Source organism: Rana temporaria, chromosome 6, assembly GCF_905171775.1.
Source record: "Rana temporaria chromosome 6, aRanTem1.1, whole genome shotgun sequence".
Taxonomy (NCBI): Eukaryota; Metazoa; Chordata; class Amphibia; order Anura; family Ranidae; genus Rana; species Rana temporaria.
The window spans coordinates 106,564,727-106,586,734 of NC_053494.1; the positions used below are offsets into that span (position 1 = coordinate 106,564,727).

Consider the following 22,008-nt stretch of genomic DNA (forward strand, 5'->3'; position numbering starts at 1 on the left):
CTGCTCCCCGAAAAAAAAAACGTTTTTAAAAACTTTTTTTCCATTGATACATATTCCATGGGGCACGACCGGGTCCTCAAACCCGTTTTACGACAATAACTTGCATATTAGCCTTTAAAATTAGCACTTTTGATTTCGAACATTCGAGTCCCATAGACTTCAATCAGCTTGAAAAAGGAATGCGGCAGCCGTGTCACTCGTTGCCAAGCATTCGGAAACGCGTCGCTTGCCTGGTGACGTCATCACCCATCGGGTATACCCGCGCATCCAGTGCCTGTTGAGGATCGTCCCGTCCACCGCAATCACCTGCTACCATCAGCGGCAGAAGGACCGACCCCCCCTCACTCCACAGCGCTACACCCGGGACCTGATGAAGGATTTAAAAAGACGCACCAGATGACATCTACCTCTCCCTTCTGGAGAATCCCACCTATATGCCTGTTCCTCACCACCAAAATGTGAGTGGTTTTTAATCTTTGGCTATTGTAAAATAAAAACTGTTTTAAAGTATTGCACCCAGAGGCGCCTCTCTCCTTGCTTGTCCTCCTAGATCTGGAACATGGTCTCTGTTCCCCACTGACGGCAGCCCTGAGAGCATACCCCCATCAAAGCAAACCTGCACATTTCCCAACCACAACAACAACAGCCTGAACTTCCTCTGTCTCCTGACATTTGTTCTATGTGCTGTTAACACTGACTATGCTGCTGTGATATTAATATTCTGAGCTCTTGCGCATAATTTACTTGTTGTAAAGACAACCAACCACTCTGCTTTTAAGAAATGTCATGCTCCCCCAATAGATAAGTACCAGCTGCCAGCTTCAGAAAATTATCTGTATATTCAATTGAAGCACGATTTACACATCTTATCCCGCAATAGTGATCCCGTGACTATGTCGCCCATGGAATATCTGTGCCATAAATATGATAAGGTTTGGGGTCATATTTCTGAACTCTATACTATTTTAATGCATACCTCAGCCAAACAGGATTACTTGGTCAAGTGAGAGCGAGACCTCCAAGAAAGCCTTGAACTTGAGGAGTGGCATTCGATTGCTCAGGCAGCATCAAAATCACTCATCAACACTGCTATTAAAGAAGCAAACAATAAGGTTCTCTTGAAATAGGTATATGGTGCCGCCAGATTGACTACCTATGTTCCAGGAGCTTCTACAAAGTGTTTTGGAGGCTGTTACCAGGAAGGAAAGGCATATCATATATGGTGGCAATTTTCCAAAGTGAGGCAATTCTGGATCAGAGCATACAATTTCATTCCCTCACTCAAATTAATCTAACCAAATCTCCCAAACATGCCTTGCTGGGTAACAAAGTTGAAGCCTTGAAAAACCAGAGGTGACTCCTTACTTTTTTATTTGTATCAACGATAATCACATTCATTAAAACTGGGGGTCAGCTGCCATCCCTTAAGCACAAGCTTTCCTGGCTCATGGTCAATAAAAGGCTCTCTGCAATTTTAAATGGCAAAATAAAGGTTTTCAAAACCTTCAAAGGTTTTCAAAACTTGACTGGTGATCCCCGAACTGTTCCAGTCTAATAGGCCTTTGGGTGGCATGGACCAGAGCATGGGGTCTTCCCCTCCCCTCTCTGCTTTTCCTTCTTCTCCTCGCTTCTCTTCTTCTTTTTTGAATTATGGGCTTGAAAGGTTTTGAACATGCAATTCTAGCAATGGAAGACAGGGGGTCCCCCCTTAATGGTGGGAAACACCTTCTCTTTCAAATACGGAGGGCAAATCCCAGGCTCCATTGACGTACATTGGCTACTATGCGATTACTATAATATAATGAGTTGGAAGTGTACTTGTAGTCACGCTGTTAGATATCGTTACGGTATCAATAATGTTTGTGCACAACCTCATATGTTCGCAACTAAGTGCCTCAGATATGCCTGGATGTGGCGATTTTGAGGGAAAACTCTCTAGCCAATGTGGGGCTTGGGGCTATATGCCTTCTGCCTCTCTTCCTTTGAAGGATAATGCCAACCTTTTCATTTTGTCAGTATATGAACACTGAAAACCTTTAAAAAAACATTGAAACAGAAATGTCATGCTCAGCGGATGTAAGAATGAGATTAACCACTTGCCGCCTGGACGTCATATAACGTCCTCAGGATATTGAGCCGCTGCGCGCCCCCGGGGGCACGCTTTGCGGCGATCGTTGTTGCAGGGTGTCAGTCTGACACCCCGCAACACCGATCTAGGTAAAGAGTCTTTGACGGAGACTCTTTACCACGTGATCAGCTGTGTCCAATCACGGCTGATCACGATGTAAACAGGAAAGGCTTTTCCTCACTCGCGTCTGTCAGACGCGAGTAGAGGAGATCCGATCGGCTGCTCTTCTGACAGGGGGGGTTTGTGCTGATCGATTATCAGTGCAGCCCCCCCGAGGATGCCCACATTGGAACACCAGGGATGTCACTAGACCACCAGGGATGCCCACCACAGGTATGCTACCCTAGACCACCAGGGATGACAATCAGATATAATGGATACCAATCAGTGCCCACAATGGATGCCAATCAGTGCCCACAATGGACATCACTGATTGGCAGGCATTATTGTTTGGCACTGATTGGCATCCATTAGTAAAACACACTACAGTACATTAGTTCCACCTATCAGTGCCCATCTATGCCCATCCGTGCCACCCATCAGTGCCCATCCATGCCGCCTATCAGTGCCCATCCATGCCACCTATCTGTGCCCATCCATGCCACCTATCCGTGCCCATCCATGCCGCCTATCCGTGCCCATCCATGCCGCCTATCCGTGCCCATCCGTGCCCATCCGTGTCGCCTATCCGTGCCCATCCCTGCCGCCTATCCATGCCCATCCGTGCCGCCTATCAGTGCCACATATTAGTGCCCATCATCAGTGCCACCTCATCGGTGCCCATCAGTGCAGTACCATCAGTGCCGATCAGTGAAAGAGAAAACGTACTTATTTACAATGTTTTGTAACTGAAGCCAAAAAAAAATGTTTTTTTTTTTTACTTTTTTTTTGCACGGGTGATCAAATACCACCAAAAGAAAGCTCTATTTGTGGGAACAAAATGTTAAAAATTTTGTTTGGGTACAGTGTAGCATGACCGTGCAATTGTCATTTAAAGTGCAACAGCGCTGAAAGCTAAAAATTGGTCTGGGCAGGAAGGTGTATAAGTGCCCTGTATGGAAGTGGTTAAAGTGGAAAGCAAGTCAAGACCTCACTTAGCTTAAATCTACTCCAACCCCAATTATAAACCTATAGGCCCGGATTCACATACATCGGCGCATATTTATGCGGGCGTAGCGTATCTAATATACGCTACGCCGACGCAGCGCACAGAGGCAAGCACTGGATTCACAAAGCACTCGCACCCACTCGCTCTTAAAGATACGCTGGTTTTCCTTGGCGTAAGCCAGCGTAGGTGGAAGTGGGCGTGAGCCACGCTAATGAGGCGTGACCCCATGCAAATGATGGGGCAAGCGCCATAGAAGTACTTAAAAAACGGCGCATTCGCCATCCCGTGGCTGAATCCCTGTGCGCATGCTCAGAATCACGTCGGAACTACTCCCTAAGATACGACGGATCACTGCCTACGACGTGAACGTAACCTACGCCTAGTCATATTCACGTACAACGTAAATGACAAAAGATACGACGGCCCTGGCCCATACCTTTGCATGAGTTGCGCCTCCTATATGGGGAATAACTTTACGCCAGACGTACGACTTACGCAAACCGCGTATATTATGCGCCGGGCTCAACTACGTTCGTGAATCGGCGTATCTCCCTCATTTGCATATGTGCATAGAAAATCAATGGGAGCGGAAAATGCGCCCAGCGTAAATATGCGCCCACGATACGACGGCGTAGGCAAGTTACGTCGGTCGTAGCAAGCCTATTTTTAGGCGTATCTCAGATTGTGGGCACGGTGCACAGATACGACGGCGCATAGATAGACTTACACGGCGTATCTCGAGATACGTCGGTGTAAGTGCTTTGTGAATCCGGGCCATTCTATCTACCCAGTAAAAGGAAAGATGCCTATACTTACCTATTCTGAAGTTGCTCCGGTCCGGTCACATGACCAGCGCTGGCTTCAGTGTAGAGGAGGAAAAGCTGACAACGCATGCCCCATAGTTAGCCTATGGGTGATTTCATCACCCAGGTTTTTCCTTTTACAGGGTAGATAGAATACCTTTTGAATGAACTTCCACTTTAATGCATAACTGTCAACTGTTTATGCTGTGCATTTTTATATCATGTTTTTTTTTTGCTTTCACACAAAGTTAGGGACACCAGAAGGAAGAGTCAAATGGTAAATTTCGCTCTGCGAGTTAGCCCTTTACGATATCACAAGGATATCTAAAAGCCATTAATAAACAACAAGTAACTTAGTTTAGGCTTTGTTCAGGTTTGAAAAGGGATATAAGGGATATTCATAGGGATTCATAAATTTGCAAACTTTGTCAAAACAAAGCTATATATGTATATAGGAGAGCATCTATATTTTTTATTATTAATTTGGAGCTTATTTGCTTATCTATATAAATAACAAGCAACTTACCCCCCTGCTGCTGCAGCATGTAGACATGTTCTTCCAAAAATATCAGGTGTATTTATTTCAAAATCTAGGAACAGATGTATAAAATGTAATGCATTAAAATAAAACGTGTTTGTAAAGCATAAATTGCATAAACCTACAGCGCCTCAAGAGATGTGCTTTAACTGTTTATAAATAAAATACTTGGACCAGTGTTTATCAACCTATTCCCAGTCAGGGCACCCTTGAAAAGTATTTTCAGTCTCGAGGCACCACTGTCAAAGGCTTGGTTCACATTACTGCATGTCAAGGAACGCACGCAAAACCGCCCTCATTTCTGACATGCAGACAAATGCTCTACTCTTTAGGAATGCCTTTAATTCATAATAATACCCCAAATATTGGCAAACACAGGGTGTTTTTGGTGCGGCACAATTTAAAAAAAAAAGGGTCAGGGACTTCTTTCCCAGCATTTCTACGAGTAGAAAAGAAAGCAGCCACACAGATGTGAACAAAGGGCTTTATGCGAATGTGAAGTTGGGAGGTGGTAAAACCAGCTGGTTGAGCTGTTTTTAAGACCCCTAGCTGCTCCCCCTAAAAAAAAAAAAAAAAGCAGTTCTGATCGTATAGGAATAGGAGAATAGGAGTCACGATTAAAAGAAACATACATACATACATACACACACACACACACATATAAACACACACATATAAAAACCAACCCACACATTAAAACACACATACAAACACATGTGTACACACACACACACATAAACACATGTACATACAAACACATATGTATATATATATATATATATACATACACGCACACACACATTAAAACACACACACACACACACACACACACACACACACACACATACATACACATGTACAGCCGCATACACACATACAAACACATATACAAACCCATACAAATGTACAAACACATGTACAGACACAAACACACACACATAAATACACATGCACACAGACATATCCCGCATGGAAGAGAAATATATTTCTAATATATTTAGAAAAAAAATTATATATGTGACATACATTTACACACATTTACATATACATACATACAGACACGTACACACATGTACACACATACAGATAAATTAATCCAGCTCTTTTAAAAGTTGCAGTACAGTACCTTCTCTGACATAGCTGGGTACTGCCCTGTAAGGGGAGGCAGAGAGCACACACTCCCCTCCCTTTGTTGAATGTTTTCAATTGTCTGACCAAGCTCCTAGTGCCAATGTACAGTTCAGCTAGGGATCGGGAGCTCAGTCTCATCTGACAGCTTTTCTCTACCAGGATGCTGCGGCAGCCCTGAGGACCTTTGGTGGCACCCCAGTTGAAAAAGTTTTGTCTGGACAATGCAATGGTCATTGCACCCTCTCATCCTTGCTTTTTATAGAGACCTTGTCACCAAACCATTAATATCTAAAACAATTAATATCTAAAACAATCTTCCCATAATTTTAGGAATCTTATTTATTTGTAAATGTCTCATTTGTGTACAAATCCAATAGTTTGAGACAGTTGCTGGGTGCCACCATCTTGGATGTGATGTTGTCAGGGCTGGGCTCAGCACTCCCTTCTCAGTGCTCAGGTGTTGGTTAATTGCTAGCATTCATCGCTCCACGGTGCCTCACTTGGTGATCATTTACTGCTCGTCAGCCAGCCCCTTCTTGTTATTTAGACTGCCTGGTTCAGTTCTCCCATGTCTTTTCTGCTTTGTTCCTGTTAAAGACTTGTCTGGCTGATGTCCCTTCTGGTTCCTGATCTTGTTTGCTGTCTCCGACTACGCCAATCTCTGGCTTCCTGATGCACTGAGTACCTGCTTTGATCACCAAACCCTAGCTATGTTTTGACTGTGTTTACTATTTTTAAAATTTTTACCAATATATTAAAAGGTGTGATTTTTACTGCATTTTCTGTCTTCGTCGGTTTCATGGTTCCTGACAGATGTCAACAGTGCCAGCAAATTTAGAGTTGCCACTCAAGTGACACTTTATAGCCTTCCCTTTTCCTTCTCCCCGACTGCTACAAAAAAAGGATATGTGTGGAGGAGAGGCTAAAGGTGGCGGGGGGGGCTGAAGAGTTGGGTAACACCCCCCAGAACAGGAAAGGGCTATGGCATGGAAGAAGAGATTGAGCTGTGCTACGATATTGACGAGTCAAATTTACTAGAAAATTCTGAGTCAATTAAACTCTGTCCTGACCCCAACACTTGCCCACCCTAACCAGAGAAAACTGCCCCACATCACCAAAGTTACTTTCAACAAATCTTGGTGTAAAACACTGTGTACTATCCCTTATTAACATGGCCCTATACTCAAGTGAATACATAAAGTGTAGAAGGGCTGCGATATGTCCTTCCCTGGAACAAATGATGCTCCAAGTTCCCTCCAGTTCTGGTGTAGGATCTCTGCTGATGGGAACGATCAGAATTAATTGCTGGTCCGCTCCTTCATCCATCTCAGAAATCTTCCACAGGATTCTTTCAATGTACATCAGTGTAAGTAGATTTTTTTTTAAATACGCAACAATATATATGATTATGCTTAATATATTAGGGAAGCCACATGTTTCAACCTATGACTACCCCTTTACTTGTATTCCACCCCACTTGCACAAGAACTGAGGAAACCCATTAAAAAATTTGCAGCATACAATATAAATAGCATGTACAGTATAGTAATTAAAAATATGTGTTTTACCGTATGACAAGAGTTGTCTACAACACTCTGAATGCCCATATAAAACCGCTAAATGCAGAGGAAACATATTGTGGACACCACATCTGAAAAAAATTGATGTTTTTATTGCCCTTTCTTTACTATAAGAAACATAACACTGTATTTAATTATAAGCAATGTACAAGAGACAATATATACTTACATTGTTGTATTGGCTCCACTACACAAAAAGAGGCTAACTAAACACTCACGTCCATATCTAGCAGCCACATGTAACGGAGTATTTCCAACTTTGTCTTGCACATCAATACTGGCCCCTTAAAGGCACACAAAAGTAAGAAAATGAAAATGTCAACATTTGAAAATTTACAGTAGTTCTGTATTATAAAAATAACAAACATTACAGATGAAAGTGAGATTAAGGTGTCCTTTTATGAAGCAATTAAAATCTATAAACTGCTTCATTCTCCGGCATTCACAGTGAAGATTTTTCTCCTCTTTGTGCCTGTTTATGAAGCGGAGTAGATCGCTTCACCCTTGGAGGAGTGAAGTGATCTACCAATGCTTCAAACAGTGGAGAAGGGCCCCTGATACTAGAATCTCGTGAGACTTTACAAGATTACAGTACCAGAAATTTACTGAAACACTGAGATGTCAGTTTATTGAGCAGTGATAAATTATCACCGCTCAGTACACTGACAGACGGCGTGGTTAATGTAATTAAAATAACGAGCCCCCCTACATAATATATATATGTATACACACACACACATTATATATACACACACATTATATATATATATATATATATATATATATATATTAGGGCAGGGGAAATTAAAGATTAATTCCTCGATTAATCTTTAATTTTTTTGATCGATCAAAATTCTTTTGATCGATCAAAATTCTTTTGATCGATCAAAATTCTTTTGATCGATCAAAATTCTTAACGTCACCGGACAGCCTGGACAGTGAGACTTACCCTGCTGGATGCGAGCGAACTGCACCCATTGGATTGAGGTACCTCTGCATCTGTGGAGCAGGAGGATGCATCAGGCTCCATCAGGGGAAGGGGGCAAAAATAACCATAGTTTTCCTGTCCTAAGCAGTTTTGTGCAAACAATTCTTTGTGTATCGACAACATTTGCTCCGTGCGAAAGACTGTTCAGTTCCTCAGGGTATATTGTCAATAAAATGCGATCATGTCTGCTTCCAGAAAATGTAAACAATCTGGTATGTCTGCGTGACTGGCTAAAATGATGCCTACTTGCCTACTATAAAGTGACTGACAGTGAATATACTAGATAAGTTTTATAATTAAAGTTAAATGAACTTTCTAAGTTTTTCTTAAAATTTAATAAGAAAAAAATACTTACGTCAGTGCTACAGTTTGAATTTAAAATGTATTTATGTGAACTGTGAAGTTAAGTCATGGATTGTGGAAACTAACTAGTGTCGGGTGATTGTATATAGTGTATACCACATTTACCACTGACTAATGCAGGATCAGCTAAAAAGTAGTTGGATCTGTAAGTGCGTTATAATTAATCGAAATTAGTCGATTAATTGATTAAAAAAAAATTGATTAATTGAACACGAAAATTTTAATCAATAACAGCCCTAATATATATATATACACATTGGGGTTTATTTACTAAATCTAGAGAGTGCAACAGCAGTCATGCTTCTGCAGAGAAACCAATCAGATTCTAACCTCAGCGTGTTTAATTAAGCTTTGGTGATAGAACCTGGAAGCTGGTTGGTTTCTCTACAGTAGTGTGACTGATTTTGCACTCTCTAGCTTTAGTAAATGAACCTCATTATATATATGTATGTATATACATAAATATTACAGGGGGACATGGTTACAGTGTTGGGGGGTCTGAACGAGGTAGGAGGAAGTTAAAAATCTTCCTCCTTCCTCCTCAGAACCCCCGGGATTCCCTCTTCACTCCCCGCTTCACCAGCTCTGAGATGGTGAATCGGGGAGTGTGAATTCTGACACAGATCGCCAGTGAAGCTCTCAGATCACAGCTTCATAAACTGGCCGTTACTGTGTCAGTCTATGAGGATTCTCTGTGTGTGGAGATAATTGGCGGGAGAACAAGTTCAAACACTTCTCCCCCCAATTATCTCTGTTTCATAAACTGTTTATGGGCTGTGATCAGTGGTGATCCTTGGGACACGGACACCTAAACCCTAATTTTTAAAGCATGTGCACTTGATTTAAGCACACGGGCTGCTTTTACACCTGAGCGTAGCATCTTTGAGCATTTTTCTGCACGACTTTGGCATGGTTGTATGCGTGATTTGCATGTTTTTATACAGTGTTTGAGCTTTGTTGTTCTTTAATTGGCCAACAGAGAAAATGATCATCTCTTGCATCATATGTTGTTAGGGTTTTCAGCTTTTCCATCAGCTTTTATTTTTTTTTTTTTATTATTTTTTTTTTTTTTGCTAGGATAAGGGTTTAGAGTTAAGGTTAGTTTAGGGTAGGATTAGGAATTGGGGTTAGGGCTTAGGGTTATTTTTTGTTAGGGTGTTAATACTACTACTACTAACATTATTAATAACAATAATTATTTTGAGCTTGGTTTTGAATAGATGGAGTTTAAGCAAGTGGTGTGACATCCAGACTGATATGTCTGTCAGTAAATTTGTAATGCTTGAGGAGACTGATGGAGTGAGCTGAGGGGTACAAAGATAGATTTGGGTGTCATCAGCTTAGTTTGGCAATGGGTATTAAAAGCCATGGGAAGCTTTCAGCTGACCTACGGAGAAGGGGTAGATCAAGAATAAGGGAAGTCCAAGAACGGAACCTAGGGGACCCAAACAGAAAAAGGAAGAGGAAAAGGTAGAGTTGTAAGTGACATTAAAGGTGCATTGGGATAGATAGGATGAGAATCAACGAAGAGTAAAAGAGAAAAGTGTTGACAGAGACTGGATGAGAGGGTGTTATTGAGACTGATAAAATAGGTTTAAATAGTGTGGAGGCGATTTGAAATTGTATTTTTAATGCTCTTATGTTCTCCCAATTGGGAGCCCTGGATTTGAATGTGACCCATGGACCCATGCTATTGGATTCCTGAATGTGATGTTATGACTGTACAATGATAATTTGTGATTTTTTATTTGTGTTTTTTTTTTTATCTTATGTTTGTATCATTATAACTTTAATAAAAATCATTGAGACATAAATAGTGTGGAGGCAGGAATTGTATTTTTGGAGGGCAGATTTGTATTGGTTGAAGTCTTTGTGAGACTTAAGCCTCATACACACGATCAGACTTCCATCTGACGTTTCCATGGATTTTGCTCCGAATGGGCGTTGGCCGTGAACTTGGGATGCATACACACGGCAGGACTTTTTCAGCCAACTTTCACCAAATAAGGTGTTTTTTTACCACCACCCTTTGGGCAACTTCTGCTAGTGTTGATCTTTAGCATGAGTGTTTGAACTTTGGACTTGTGTACACACGATCAGATTAGCCGACGTAGGACATTTGTTGCCGGCAAGTGTGTCTGTTTTCACAGCGAACATTTGTCCGATGAAAAAGCTAAAACATTTGTCCGATAGAGCGTACACACAGTCAGATTGTCCAATCAAACAGGTCTGTCGTGTGTATGGGCCTTTAGTCTTATGCCACAGACGCTTTAAAGAGCAGCTACATTTTTTAGATCTCTGGTGTCCTCTGTTTGTCAAGATTGTAGCAGTCAGGGCCTGATTCAGTATGTAGTGAGGGCGGTGAATGTGTCCAGGGAGGATGACAGTGCACTGTTGTAGACAGAAGTGGCTAGGTTGGGGCAGGGGTGAGATTTTGTCATAGAGGTGGTCAGTAGCAGAATAGAGAAGATAAGGATTACGTGGCAAAAGATTCTACAGGTGACTGTTAGGTGGTTGGAGGGAGGGGAGGTCGAAGACCCAGGGAGAGAATAAAACGAATAATGTAGTGATCAGAGAGAGGAAAAGGATTCTTGGAGAGGTTACACGGAGTGCATAGATAGAACAAGGCCAAGGAAGTTGCCATCAGAATAAAAAGAAGCATGTGTCCATTGCTTCAGATCAAAAGAGCATGTTCTACTGAGAAGTTTAGATCTAGCAGGAGTATTAGTATTAACAGGGGTGTTGAAGTCACGGAGAGTGATTGTAGGAATATCAGAAGAGAGAAAGTAGGGTAGCCAGGCAGAGAATTCATCAATGATGGTTAATACTGATTGATCAGAGCAATTCTCAAAGAAACTGGAGAAAATAGACAAATACAGTGTGTCTCAAATGAGAAGAGCGACAGAACGGGAGGTGAGTGGGGAACCTATAAGATACTTTGTAGAGATAGAAGGATTTCATCTCCACATCCCTTCTGTCCACTGGATCTAGGAGAGTGACCACCATGGGAGAGGGAAACAGGAAAAGCAGAGTCAGATTTGTGAAGCCAAGTTTCAGCAACAGCAAGCAGATTGAATGAGTTAGTGATAAAAAAAAGGTAATGGACAGAAGTGAGTTTGTTACAGACAGAGTGGGGGTCAGGACCCAGGTCTGTACCTGCAAACTCTGCTGTGTCTGGCAATGTCTCTTAATGCTGAGCCACCTGGGATGCACTTCTAGCCAATATCGCTTTTTTGTCACTTGAGCTACCGTATTTATCTTCACTTCCACTCATTACGGACCTTTGTCTTGTTCCTTGAATAGTTTTTCTTGATTCCAACCTGCAACCTCATTAGCTTTGGCTTGTTTACTGACTACACATCTGCTTATCTCTACCAGATATATCTGCTACTGGACAGGTTACTTATATCCTGGTAGGGTGATTCTGAGGACTGCAACCTGGTACTAACATGTAGCAAAACCCATCTCGACCATCAGGAGCTCTAGTGAACACTGGTTAGTACTTAGACTCTGCACCTCAGGTGAGCCTGTGTCATCTGTCAGGGTGAACTGCTTCTGTACTTATCCAGCTGATCTTTGGATGCCTCTCTACTGCTCTAACTACTGGCCTCGGAGCCTGACTCCAGACCATGACAGCAGGCATTCCAAAGGGTACATGAGAAAGGGAGGCTGGTTTTGGGAAGAAAAGGAATAGGAACTAAATTGTGTGGATTATGGCTGCTGGCAGAGGGCATGGGGTGATGGGTGTGTTGGCCAAAGTTAAATGATAGAGGCCCAAGGTTTGGGAATATATTTCCAGATGTTAGCAGAAGCAGAAGGGTAAGGGAGTTAATATGGGAGTGTGATTTATATGAAGCAACATGCCCCAGTGTCCTAAAAGTTTTATTAGTACAGTATGTAGGTTCAGATTTAGCAGGAGTTGAAAAGTGCAGTATTAAGGAGAGGACAGAAGTGAGGGTACTATATATGAGCTGTGGGGTGGAGAAGAGGGTGAAGAAATAAGAGTTTTTAGGAGAGAGGGGACAGCTGCGAGAAGGAGAGGGAGACAGCGCATGTTATAGAGTGGAAGGATTAAGAAGATGAAAAAGACATAAGAAATAAAAGAGCTGAATGGGAAAACAAGGCTACTTGCAGTCTAGTGTTTTGCAAAGTAGTTTGCTGTAGATTTTGTCTTTGTGCATTCCCTGAAGTGCAGAGTAGAAGTGTACCACTTAATCAAAGAAAATCACGTTATCAAAAGAAAATTAGACTGACTATGCCACCCCAGCCTGCACTGGTCTGTGATTGGTGGAGGTAGTACTTGCCAACTAATCGATCGGGAGTTAATAAAAGACACATGGCTAGCAGAGCAAACTTCATACCAAAATCAGACTACTAGAGGAGCAAGACAGTAAGACAGTAAAGAACAAAAGGAACATCACAATAATATGGACAGGGCTACATATGTTGAAAATAGCAGCATTGAATTAAATACATTCTGTTAGTTACCATTCAGTATCAGTTTTTGTGATCTTGAATATCTCCCATGCTCAGCAGCCAGATGTAAGGGGCTTCTTCCATCATTACTCTAAAATTAAGTAATACATAAAGCTAAGAATATGTATAATTATAGAGCAAAGCAATTAAATATTAAAATATAATTACACGTGCTGGACAGTAAACACATCATATAATGAAGAATTAAAATACAGGAAAGTCATAATTACAAAAACACATTTTTTTCCACACACTACCTCAAGAAGCAAGTGACTCAAAGCTACTCCTGGAGTAAGTCACGTGATGAGTGATGAAACGTGTTGGGTGGAGCCTAGTGACATCATTGCGTACATACAGGAAGTTTATGTCCTGACTGTCTAGATCCAAGGTTACAATATCCAAATGATTCTTAAGGGGGCTGCACACCCCAAATGTGCCAAGCTTACTGTCTGGGTGCACTAAAGGAAGTGCACTGAAAAATTTGAGTCTTTATATTTTATGCTTTTATTAAAGAGTTATTTTAAATGATTCAGCGCTATGTTGGTCTTTTGATTTTTTATGAGTACCACCTAAACAGATTGTTGCATGTTGCAGCGGATGTACCAGGAATAGGATGCATTAACCTATCGATGGATTGGTATACCCCTTAAAGTGGAAGGCTCATACTGACCTGTGGAAAGTTAAAACTGGAGGAAAACGCATAGTTTGGAAGGTGGAGGGGCACCTGAGGTGATTTTGCGCTAATTGCACTGATTTCATGGAAGAGCACATCTGCATATTGGACTTTATTCACTGTTTAATTTACCTACCATTGTATGGAATATAGTCACTGTGACTACAGTGGTGCGATATTTGAAGTAAGCAGAGCTTAGAATTTTTTCTCCTCACGTTGATAGCATGTGTATGTATACTGTATATGTGGAAATACTTTTTAACTTGTTTCATACTATTGTCATACTATTGTCACAAATAAATAATGTTTACTAACCACTCTACCTCCACAAGTCAATTGTCTCATTCAAAGTCCCACATTACTTTCTTATTTACTTGAATCAGGGATGGAGGTACATTCATTGTGCCTCATTTAAAGTCCCAAAACTCCCCCCTCTCAATTATAAAATACTTACCCTAGAATGAAGCCTTCCAGCAGTGTGCTGCCACCGCTGACAGGGCTTCTACCTTCCCCATGTCTTCCTTCCAGGCTCCTGTGAATGTCTAATGCCCCGTACACACGATCAGGCCAAATCACATCGAAATTCCGACGGAATTCCATCTGAGTAAAATAGAACATGTTCTATATCTAAACTCCGACGGAATTCCTCAGAATATCCGATGAAAAAACTCAGATGGGGCTACAAACGATCGTAATATCCGATGGAAAAAGTCAGACTGATCGTGTGTACAAGGCATAAGCCGGGTGTGCCGCTTTTTAGAGTGCATGTGCTGGTAATATCACCGGCTGCATACTGTGTGAATATCATCTAAACGCCGCAAGTTTAGGAGATATTTAATGTACCTACAGGTAAGTCTTATTATAGTCTTATTCATTTTGCAAATGAAAAAATACAGTTGTCTTTGCTACATTTGTATTACTTAAACATTGTGACTCCTTTGACCAGCTACTACAGAGAGAACAGGCTACTGTTATATTTTAGTATTTCTTGTTAGTAATGTTACTTTTTGTTACACATGCACACACATACGTTATATAATGAAAACACAAAAGGATGGTACAAACCTGGATATTAACATCTGCCCTATGACCAATCAGTAAACCGAGACACCTTGTACCAAGATTGGAGGCAACAGCAAAATGTAGTGGAGTGAATCCTTTGTTATTTGGCCCGTTTACATTAGCTCCATAGCTAATAAGTTCTTCCACAACCTTTTCTTCACCATTATAACATGCAATATGCAAAGCAGTATTGCCATTAATATTTACTTCATCAATCTGTAAGAAAATATAAACATATAAATGTTTAAACTTTGTTAAATGTTGCAATTTGATTGGAGATATATTAGTATTATGAAAATACTGAACCATTAAAGGGTTAATTAACCTTTACCAAAAAATTGCCTATGCAGGTAAGGAACCTGTAGATAAAAACAAAGGCCCGGATTCACATACATTGGCGCATATTTATGCCGGTGTAGCGTATCTAATACACGCTACGCCAACGTAGCGCAGAGAGGCAAGCACCGAATTTACCAAGCACTTGCCTACCAAACTGCGCTGGGTTCCCTCGTAGCCGTCGTAGGTGGAAGTGGGCGTGAGCCATGCTAATGAGGCGTGACCCCAATGCAAATGATGGGCCGAGTGCCATACAAGTACTTAAAACTAACGACGCATGCGCCGTACCGTGGACGTATCCCAATGTGCATGCTCAGAATCACGTCGGTACTATTCCCTAAGATACGACGGATCACTGCCTACGACGTGAACGTAACCTACGCCCAGCCCTATTCACGTACTACGTAAACAACGTAAAATACGACGGCTATGTACCCTGGTGCAGCCATTTGCATGGATGCTGCTGACTTACACCTGCTTTATGGGGCATAACTTTACGCCGGACGTAGGACTTTACGCGCACTGAGTCGGACGGACGTACGTTCGTGAATCGGCGAATCTCCCTCATTTGCATATGTGAATAGAAAATCAACGGGTGCGCCAAATACGTCCAGCGTAAATATGCGCCCACTCTACGCCGGCGTAGGAAAGTTACGTCGGTCGGATGAAGCCTATTTTCAGGCGTATCTTGGTTTCAGAGTCCGGCGCAAAGATACGACAGCGCATATTTGCACTTACGTGGCGTATCTCGAGATACGTCGGCGTAAGTGCTTTGTGAATCCGGGCCAAACTGTGTGGCTTTGAATAAAGTTGGATAATACCATTGCTATAGCTGTAAGCTATTTACATACATCACAGAGCCTGGCTGAAAAACTCCCAGAGATGATGGCATCATCCCATCCTGCCTTGTTGCTAGGTTGTTGCTAAGACACTCCCAGTCATTACTGCTGGGAGTGTCTTCACAACATCCTAGCAATAAAAGCAGGACAGGATGATGCCACCTCTGGTAGTCTTTCGGATCCATTGCACACCAGGAGAGGTGAGCAGAAGCTTAATGCCTTACTGCTCACAATTAATGCCAATAGAGGCAGCTCCTTACTTAGCAGCCCATCAGCCATATATTGTGTACAGTCTTTAAAGGGACAGCTTTACATGCACCACCCTACAGATGGTCCCCAATGATATGGCTTAGTACTGCAAAATAGGCATCAAGTACTTTATAGCCACCTCCAGGGGTACCTCTTGTCAGGATCATATTAGAGCTGTATGCGTAGAGTGCACTTGATGACATTTGTTTGGGTTAGTTATAATAAAGTGATAATAAAGGCAATATATTTTTTAAAATAACAAACAGCTCATACTTACCTGCTCTGTGCAATGGTTTTGCACAGACCAACCCTGATTAATCTCTTTTAGGGTCCCCTGCTGGCATGCCTGCCCAAGCCCCCCCCCCCCCCCCGGAGGGCTTCCAGAGCAAGCAGCTTGCAATGGGGACACCCGAGCAGGCACGCTCCCGATGTCCATTCACACACAGAGCCACGGCTTCTCTCTCTCCTCATTGGCTCACTGTCTATCAATCCTTCTGCCAGGAGTCTCAATTTGGCCCTTTAATATGCTGCAAGTATGTGCTTGCAAGGGCCCTGGCACTAAATTAAACTTGTTATATTTCCCCTCATAAGCAAATAACAAGTTTTCTCTAAATTTAACCAGACATGCAGTATTCCTAGTATTGTTCTTGAATATTTATTCATAAGTAGCTTACTGCATATATATATATATATATATATATATATATATATATATATATTTAGCATTGCCACTATTAAAGACAATATCGAATATTATTGGAGAAAATCAGACCACCTGGATACCCACACAAATATAGTAGATATGTATACTTATAACGCACTTTTGGGTTCAAGGTTTTACATGAATGTATTTATTCATGCTGTAAGCTCCCCTGTCAGTGGAAAATTATTTGTTTCTTCTTATTAGTTAATAAACATTTCATCTATTCTTACAATAAACAATATACTGAAGGGCTCATTTAATATTTTAATCCAGAAAACGTATTTGGCTAGACAACCTATGAAAAAATTACAAAGTTGTAGCTTGAGAAACATTTTACTTTGCCGTTCAGAGAGACAGATTACTGTACTGGTTGCCTGTAAAGCTACTGATAAATATAAGCCCATCACTTATAGTTGGCCTCCCTAGCCAATAGCATGGACATAGGTGGGACATCTTTGACTTCACATGGAGGAGGTAGAATTTGCATATTAGAAAGGCACTGGTTTTATGGCACCTGGTGCACAACTATGCCGACACCTCTGATCATGTACACCAGTGGTTCTCAACCTGGGGGTTGGGACCCCCTTGGGGGTCAAATGTTGATTTGCCAAGGGTCACCGAATCCTGAGCTGTACCTGAAACCTGCACCACTCTCCCAGCCTTTTTGCGGCCACCCAGCAGGGCTATCCCTGGAGCCTGTGGCCGCCCAGCTGGGCTGTTTCTGGAGCCCTCAGCCGCCCACTCAGTCTCTTTGTAGGCGCCCATTCAATTCATGGCATGGCTGGGGGGCAAAGACTAGAGGTCAGCTGACTGGTGAGGAATGTGAAGTGGGAGGGGCTGGAGGAGACCCTATCCTGATTTCGGCATAGGTGTCACTGCTACGAGACACCACAAAGTCGAAGACACAGTGAGTAACACTACCTGCGATTATTGTTGCCATTAAAAGGACTCAGGGAGCGCTAAATGTCCGTGGGTTAGAGGCACAAATTACTTGTCTTGCCTTGGGTGCTGACCAGTCACGCTACGAAAATAATTTTACTGTTAGGGGTCCCCACAACTTGGAAAATGTTATCAAGGGGTCACAGCACTAGAAGGTTGAGAACCACTGATGTACACAGTTTACTTCGGTTTTAAGCAGGTGTATTTAGACTCTCAAAAGAATGTAGATAGGCCTAGAGTTGTGTTTTTTTTCCACTGCATTATGTACATATACAGTAACTACAGTGATCAAGGCTAATACTAACCTCCTTCTGCCTAAGTAACCTACAATACTTCCCAGCTGACATGGTGGAGCTTTCTAATACAAATCAGCATTGGTGTGCGCAGCCTATTTCATTAGAGTGTGCACCCCAGAACACAAACATACATGTGTGTATATCAACAAACCAGTGGATGGTGTCGGTAGAGCAGAGATTGGTGTCAGTAGAGCAGTGGACTGTGTCAGTCTTTTTTTTATAATGAATGTGTTGGGGGGCTTTAGTGAAATATCAGGGGTCTAAACAGACCCCTGATGTCTTACTTTTAAACTCGAAAGGGACTGAGGACAGATTCCCCCCAGTCGCTTTCTCTGAAGTCTCAGCTGCACTGGACAGTGAGAGAATGGAAAGTGCTCTGTGCTGAGAGGCTTACTGTTTGTTCACAAACTTCAGCTAAAAATGAACACAGGAGTAATTGGTACCGATCACTCACTGTGTTCGTTCAGATAAGGAAGGGAGATAAGGAATATTATTACATTTCCTGGCCCATTTCTCCTTTCTGAAAGATCCCCCACAGCAGCCAGCGGGAGAGGAGAAGGGGAAAGCTGGCAGAACTGCAGGGGGAAATGGGGGCTCTAGGAAGAAGAGAGAATTGGCCCCACACTGGGTGATTAGGGTGTGTCCAGTCACACCCTGTGCACACGCCTATGCAAATCAGTAAATAAATAGAAATTTGGTGGTACTGATTATTGCCTGAATTATTTTTACATGAGTACAATAACTTTTTTCTCCTTATACAAGAAATCTTAAAAATGACAGGATAAACAACACACGTTTCCTCTAGTCAGGAGGAGAAGATATATTGTATCTTCCCCCCCCTCACTAGTGGACATGTCTGAAAAATCTGTAAGTGTCAGTTATTCCTCGTACACACGATCCGATTGTTGGATGATAAAAATCGCTTTTGGGTTGATCGTTTGATAATCTGATCGCTAGTACACAGCTTTCGTCAGCCGATCACGACAGTCCGTCCAACAAAATCCGAAGGGACAAACACGAAAACTTTACTCGGACGACAGCCCATCGTACGACAATCGTTTAATCAGTACAGTATGCGTCCGCTAAAAATCTATAGACGAACACCATGCATGATCGGAAACACGAAAATAAACCAGAAGGACACAGGGGTCACACATATTTGACATCATTTCAGATATGTAGCTATGCACACCAGAAGGTTTTTCCATAATCGTACAACAAAAATCATACTTTTCGTAGAGCACATTTTGCACTGTTGTATTCGATATTAGTTTTATGTAACAAAATGTGAACAATACGTCATACCATAATCGGATCGTGTGTACGAGGCATTGGAGTGTCAGTTAGTGCCAGAGTCTTGTTAGTGGCAGTGTGTTAGTGGCAATGTTAGTGGCAGTGTGGCAGTTAGTGGCAGTGTTATGCTTAGTACACAGTTTTCCCGACAAGAAAAGTGTAATGTGAGCTTTTTGTCAGGAATTCCGACCGTGTGCATGCTCCATCACACTTTCTGTGAGAATTCCTGCCAAGAAAAGAATGAGAGCAGGATCTAAATTTCGGGAATCGCGGTCATCTGTATGCAATTACGACGTGAAAAAAAAACGTGCATGCTCAGAATAGCCAAACTGCCTATTGAACTATTGATTTAGACTCGTTGTACGTGTTGTACGTCACCACGTTCTTGACGTTTGGAATTTCAGACAAGATTTGTGTGATTGTGTGTATACAAGACAACCCACGGAAAAAATGATCGTGTGTACAGGGCATTAGTGGCAGTGTTAGTGTGTTTAGGTAGAAAAAAACAAAAAAAATGTGTACTATTGTTTCTTGACTCTACTATGGGTACAAAGAACAAATCACACACACATACGTAATATCTCCATGATCATTAGAAATAGGAGAATGTATGTAGCATTTTTTTTTTTTTTTTTTTTTGGTGGTAGGTCATGGTAATGGCATAAAAATATAAGGCTAAAATTAAAAAAAATTATATTTTGGGCAGTTTTCCTTTAATAATAAAACAACATCAGAGGATATCCTCACCATTTACCTCCAAATGAAAGACCAATCTGTCCTGAAAAAATAAGGCAAAATCCACCTGGATACAGTAAGTAGTTGCAATGATATGTACAGTTTTTCTTACAAATGTCCAAGTTTCAAAATTGGATTTGGGCGTTAAGGTTTGTTTTGACGCTGGTCATGAAGAGGTTAATCTTTATCATACATACATGAGAGCTAAAAAAGATGCCAGTTACACATATAGTTCTCTACTGAATATCTGAAGTTTTTGAAGAGCAATTTTCATGTTTCTAAGGCCTCGTACACACGACCGAGGAACTTGACGGACGAAACACATCTTTTTCCTCGTCGAGTTCCTTGTGAAGCCGTTGAGAAACTTGACAAGCCAATTTTCTCCATTCCCGTCAAGGAAATAGAGAACATGCTCTCTTTTTGGCTCGTCGAGTTTCTCGACAGTTTCCTCGACGAAAATGTACACACGACCGGTTTCCTCGGCAAAAAATATCTCCCAGCAAGTTTTTTGCTGGTTTTTGGCGAGAAACTCGGTCGTGTGTACGAGGCCTCAGGTTTACAGTCTCCTTTTAAATGTTGCCAATGACAAATAAGAAGGCTGTACATTTTTTTGCCATAAATAGCTTTTTGTTTAACCTATTTTACCAGCTTTTCCATCAGTCTAATTCTGTAAAGGAGCAAATACAGATGTGCAGCGTGTCATTTCCTTGAGTGCTATGGATGACTTCTCATATTGTAAGTATAAAATGTATAGGCTTACTTCTGTATTAAGATGAAGAAGCTGTTTAACAACGTGAACTTGCCCACTGGATGCAGCAGCATGGAGTGGAGTGTATCCTTTCTTATCCTTACACATAACTTCAGCGCCAAAATTTATTAGCAATATAACAACTTCAAGATGACCTGAACACAAACAGAAAAATGTTAAACATATGAACGTCATTAGGAGGTATGTTCACATTTTAAAGCCCAACAACTTTGGGAAACGTAAAAATTATTCCTTGCAGTGGGGCTGTACTTGCACTGCAAGAGTTACTGTATTTATTGGCGTATAACACTAATTTTTTTACCCTGAAAATAGAGGGTAAACTGTGCCTGCGTGTTATACGCAGGGGGCTGTGGAAAGTTTTTTCTCCTGAAACTTCCCTCTTAGGCCTTGTACACACGGGCAAACATGTACGATGAAAACGGTCCGCCGGGCCGTTTTCAGCGTACATGTCTGCCCGGGGATTTCTGTATGATGGCTGTACACACCATCATACAGAAATCCGCGCGTACTCGATACGCGGCGACGAGGCCGCGCCGTCGCCGCGACGATGACGCGGCGACGTGCGTGGCCCTGCCAGTTCAATGCTTCCACGCATGCGTCAAAGTCATTCGACGCATGCGAGGGATGGCGGCCGCTCGGACATGTACGGTAGGTCTGTACAGACGACCGAACATGTCCGACGGACAGTATTCCAGCGGGCTGTTTCTAAACAAGTTTGGAAATATTTGTCCGCTGGAAAAAGGCCCGGCGGGCAAATGTACGCTGGAATCCTGTCCGCTCGGCTGTACAGACGACCGAACATGTCTGCTGAAACTGGTCCGCGGACCTGTTTCAGCAGACATGTTCGGTCGTCTGTACGGGGCCTTAGAGTTAGGGTGCGTTTTATACCCCTGTGCGTGTTATACGCCGATAAATACGGTAATTGCTCATGTTGATTTACAGTACATAGAAAACATGTACTTAGGTGATTCTCCACTTCTCTGTGCTGCTAGCCCAGTT

At 42.0% G+C, this 22,008-nt stretch overlaps 1 protein-coding gene across 1 annotated transcript in view; it reads right to left on the reverse strand.

The window, feature by feature from the left end:
- ANKRD44 (ankyrin repeat domain 44) overlaps positions 1–22,008 on the reverse strand; it is a 217,624-nt gene that overhangs the window by 120,668 nt on the left and 74,948 nt on the right. The window contains 6 exon segments of the mRNA XM_040357119.1: positions 4,566–4,629; positions 7,277–7,359; positions 7,458–7,572; positions 13,128–13,206; positions 14,854–15,066; positions 21,001–21,143. Of these exon segments, the coding sequence (XP_040213053.1) occupies positions 4,566–4,629; positions 7,277–7,359; positions 7,458–7,572; positions 13,128–13,206; positions 14,854–15,066; positions 21,001–21,143 (697 nt within the window).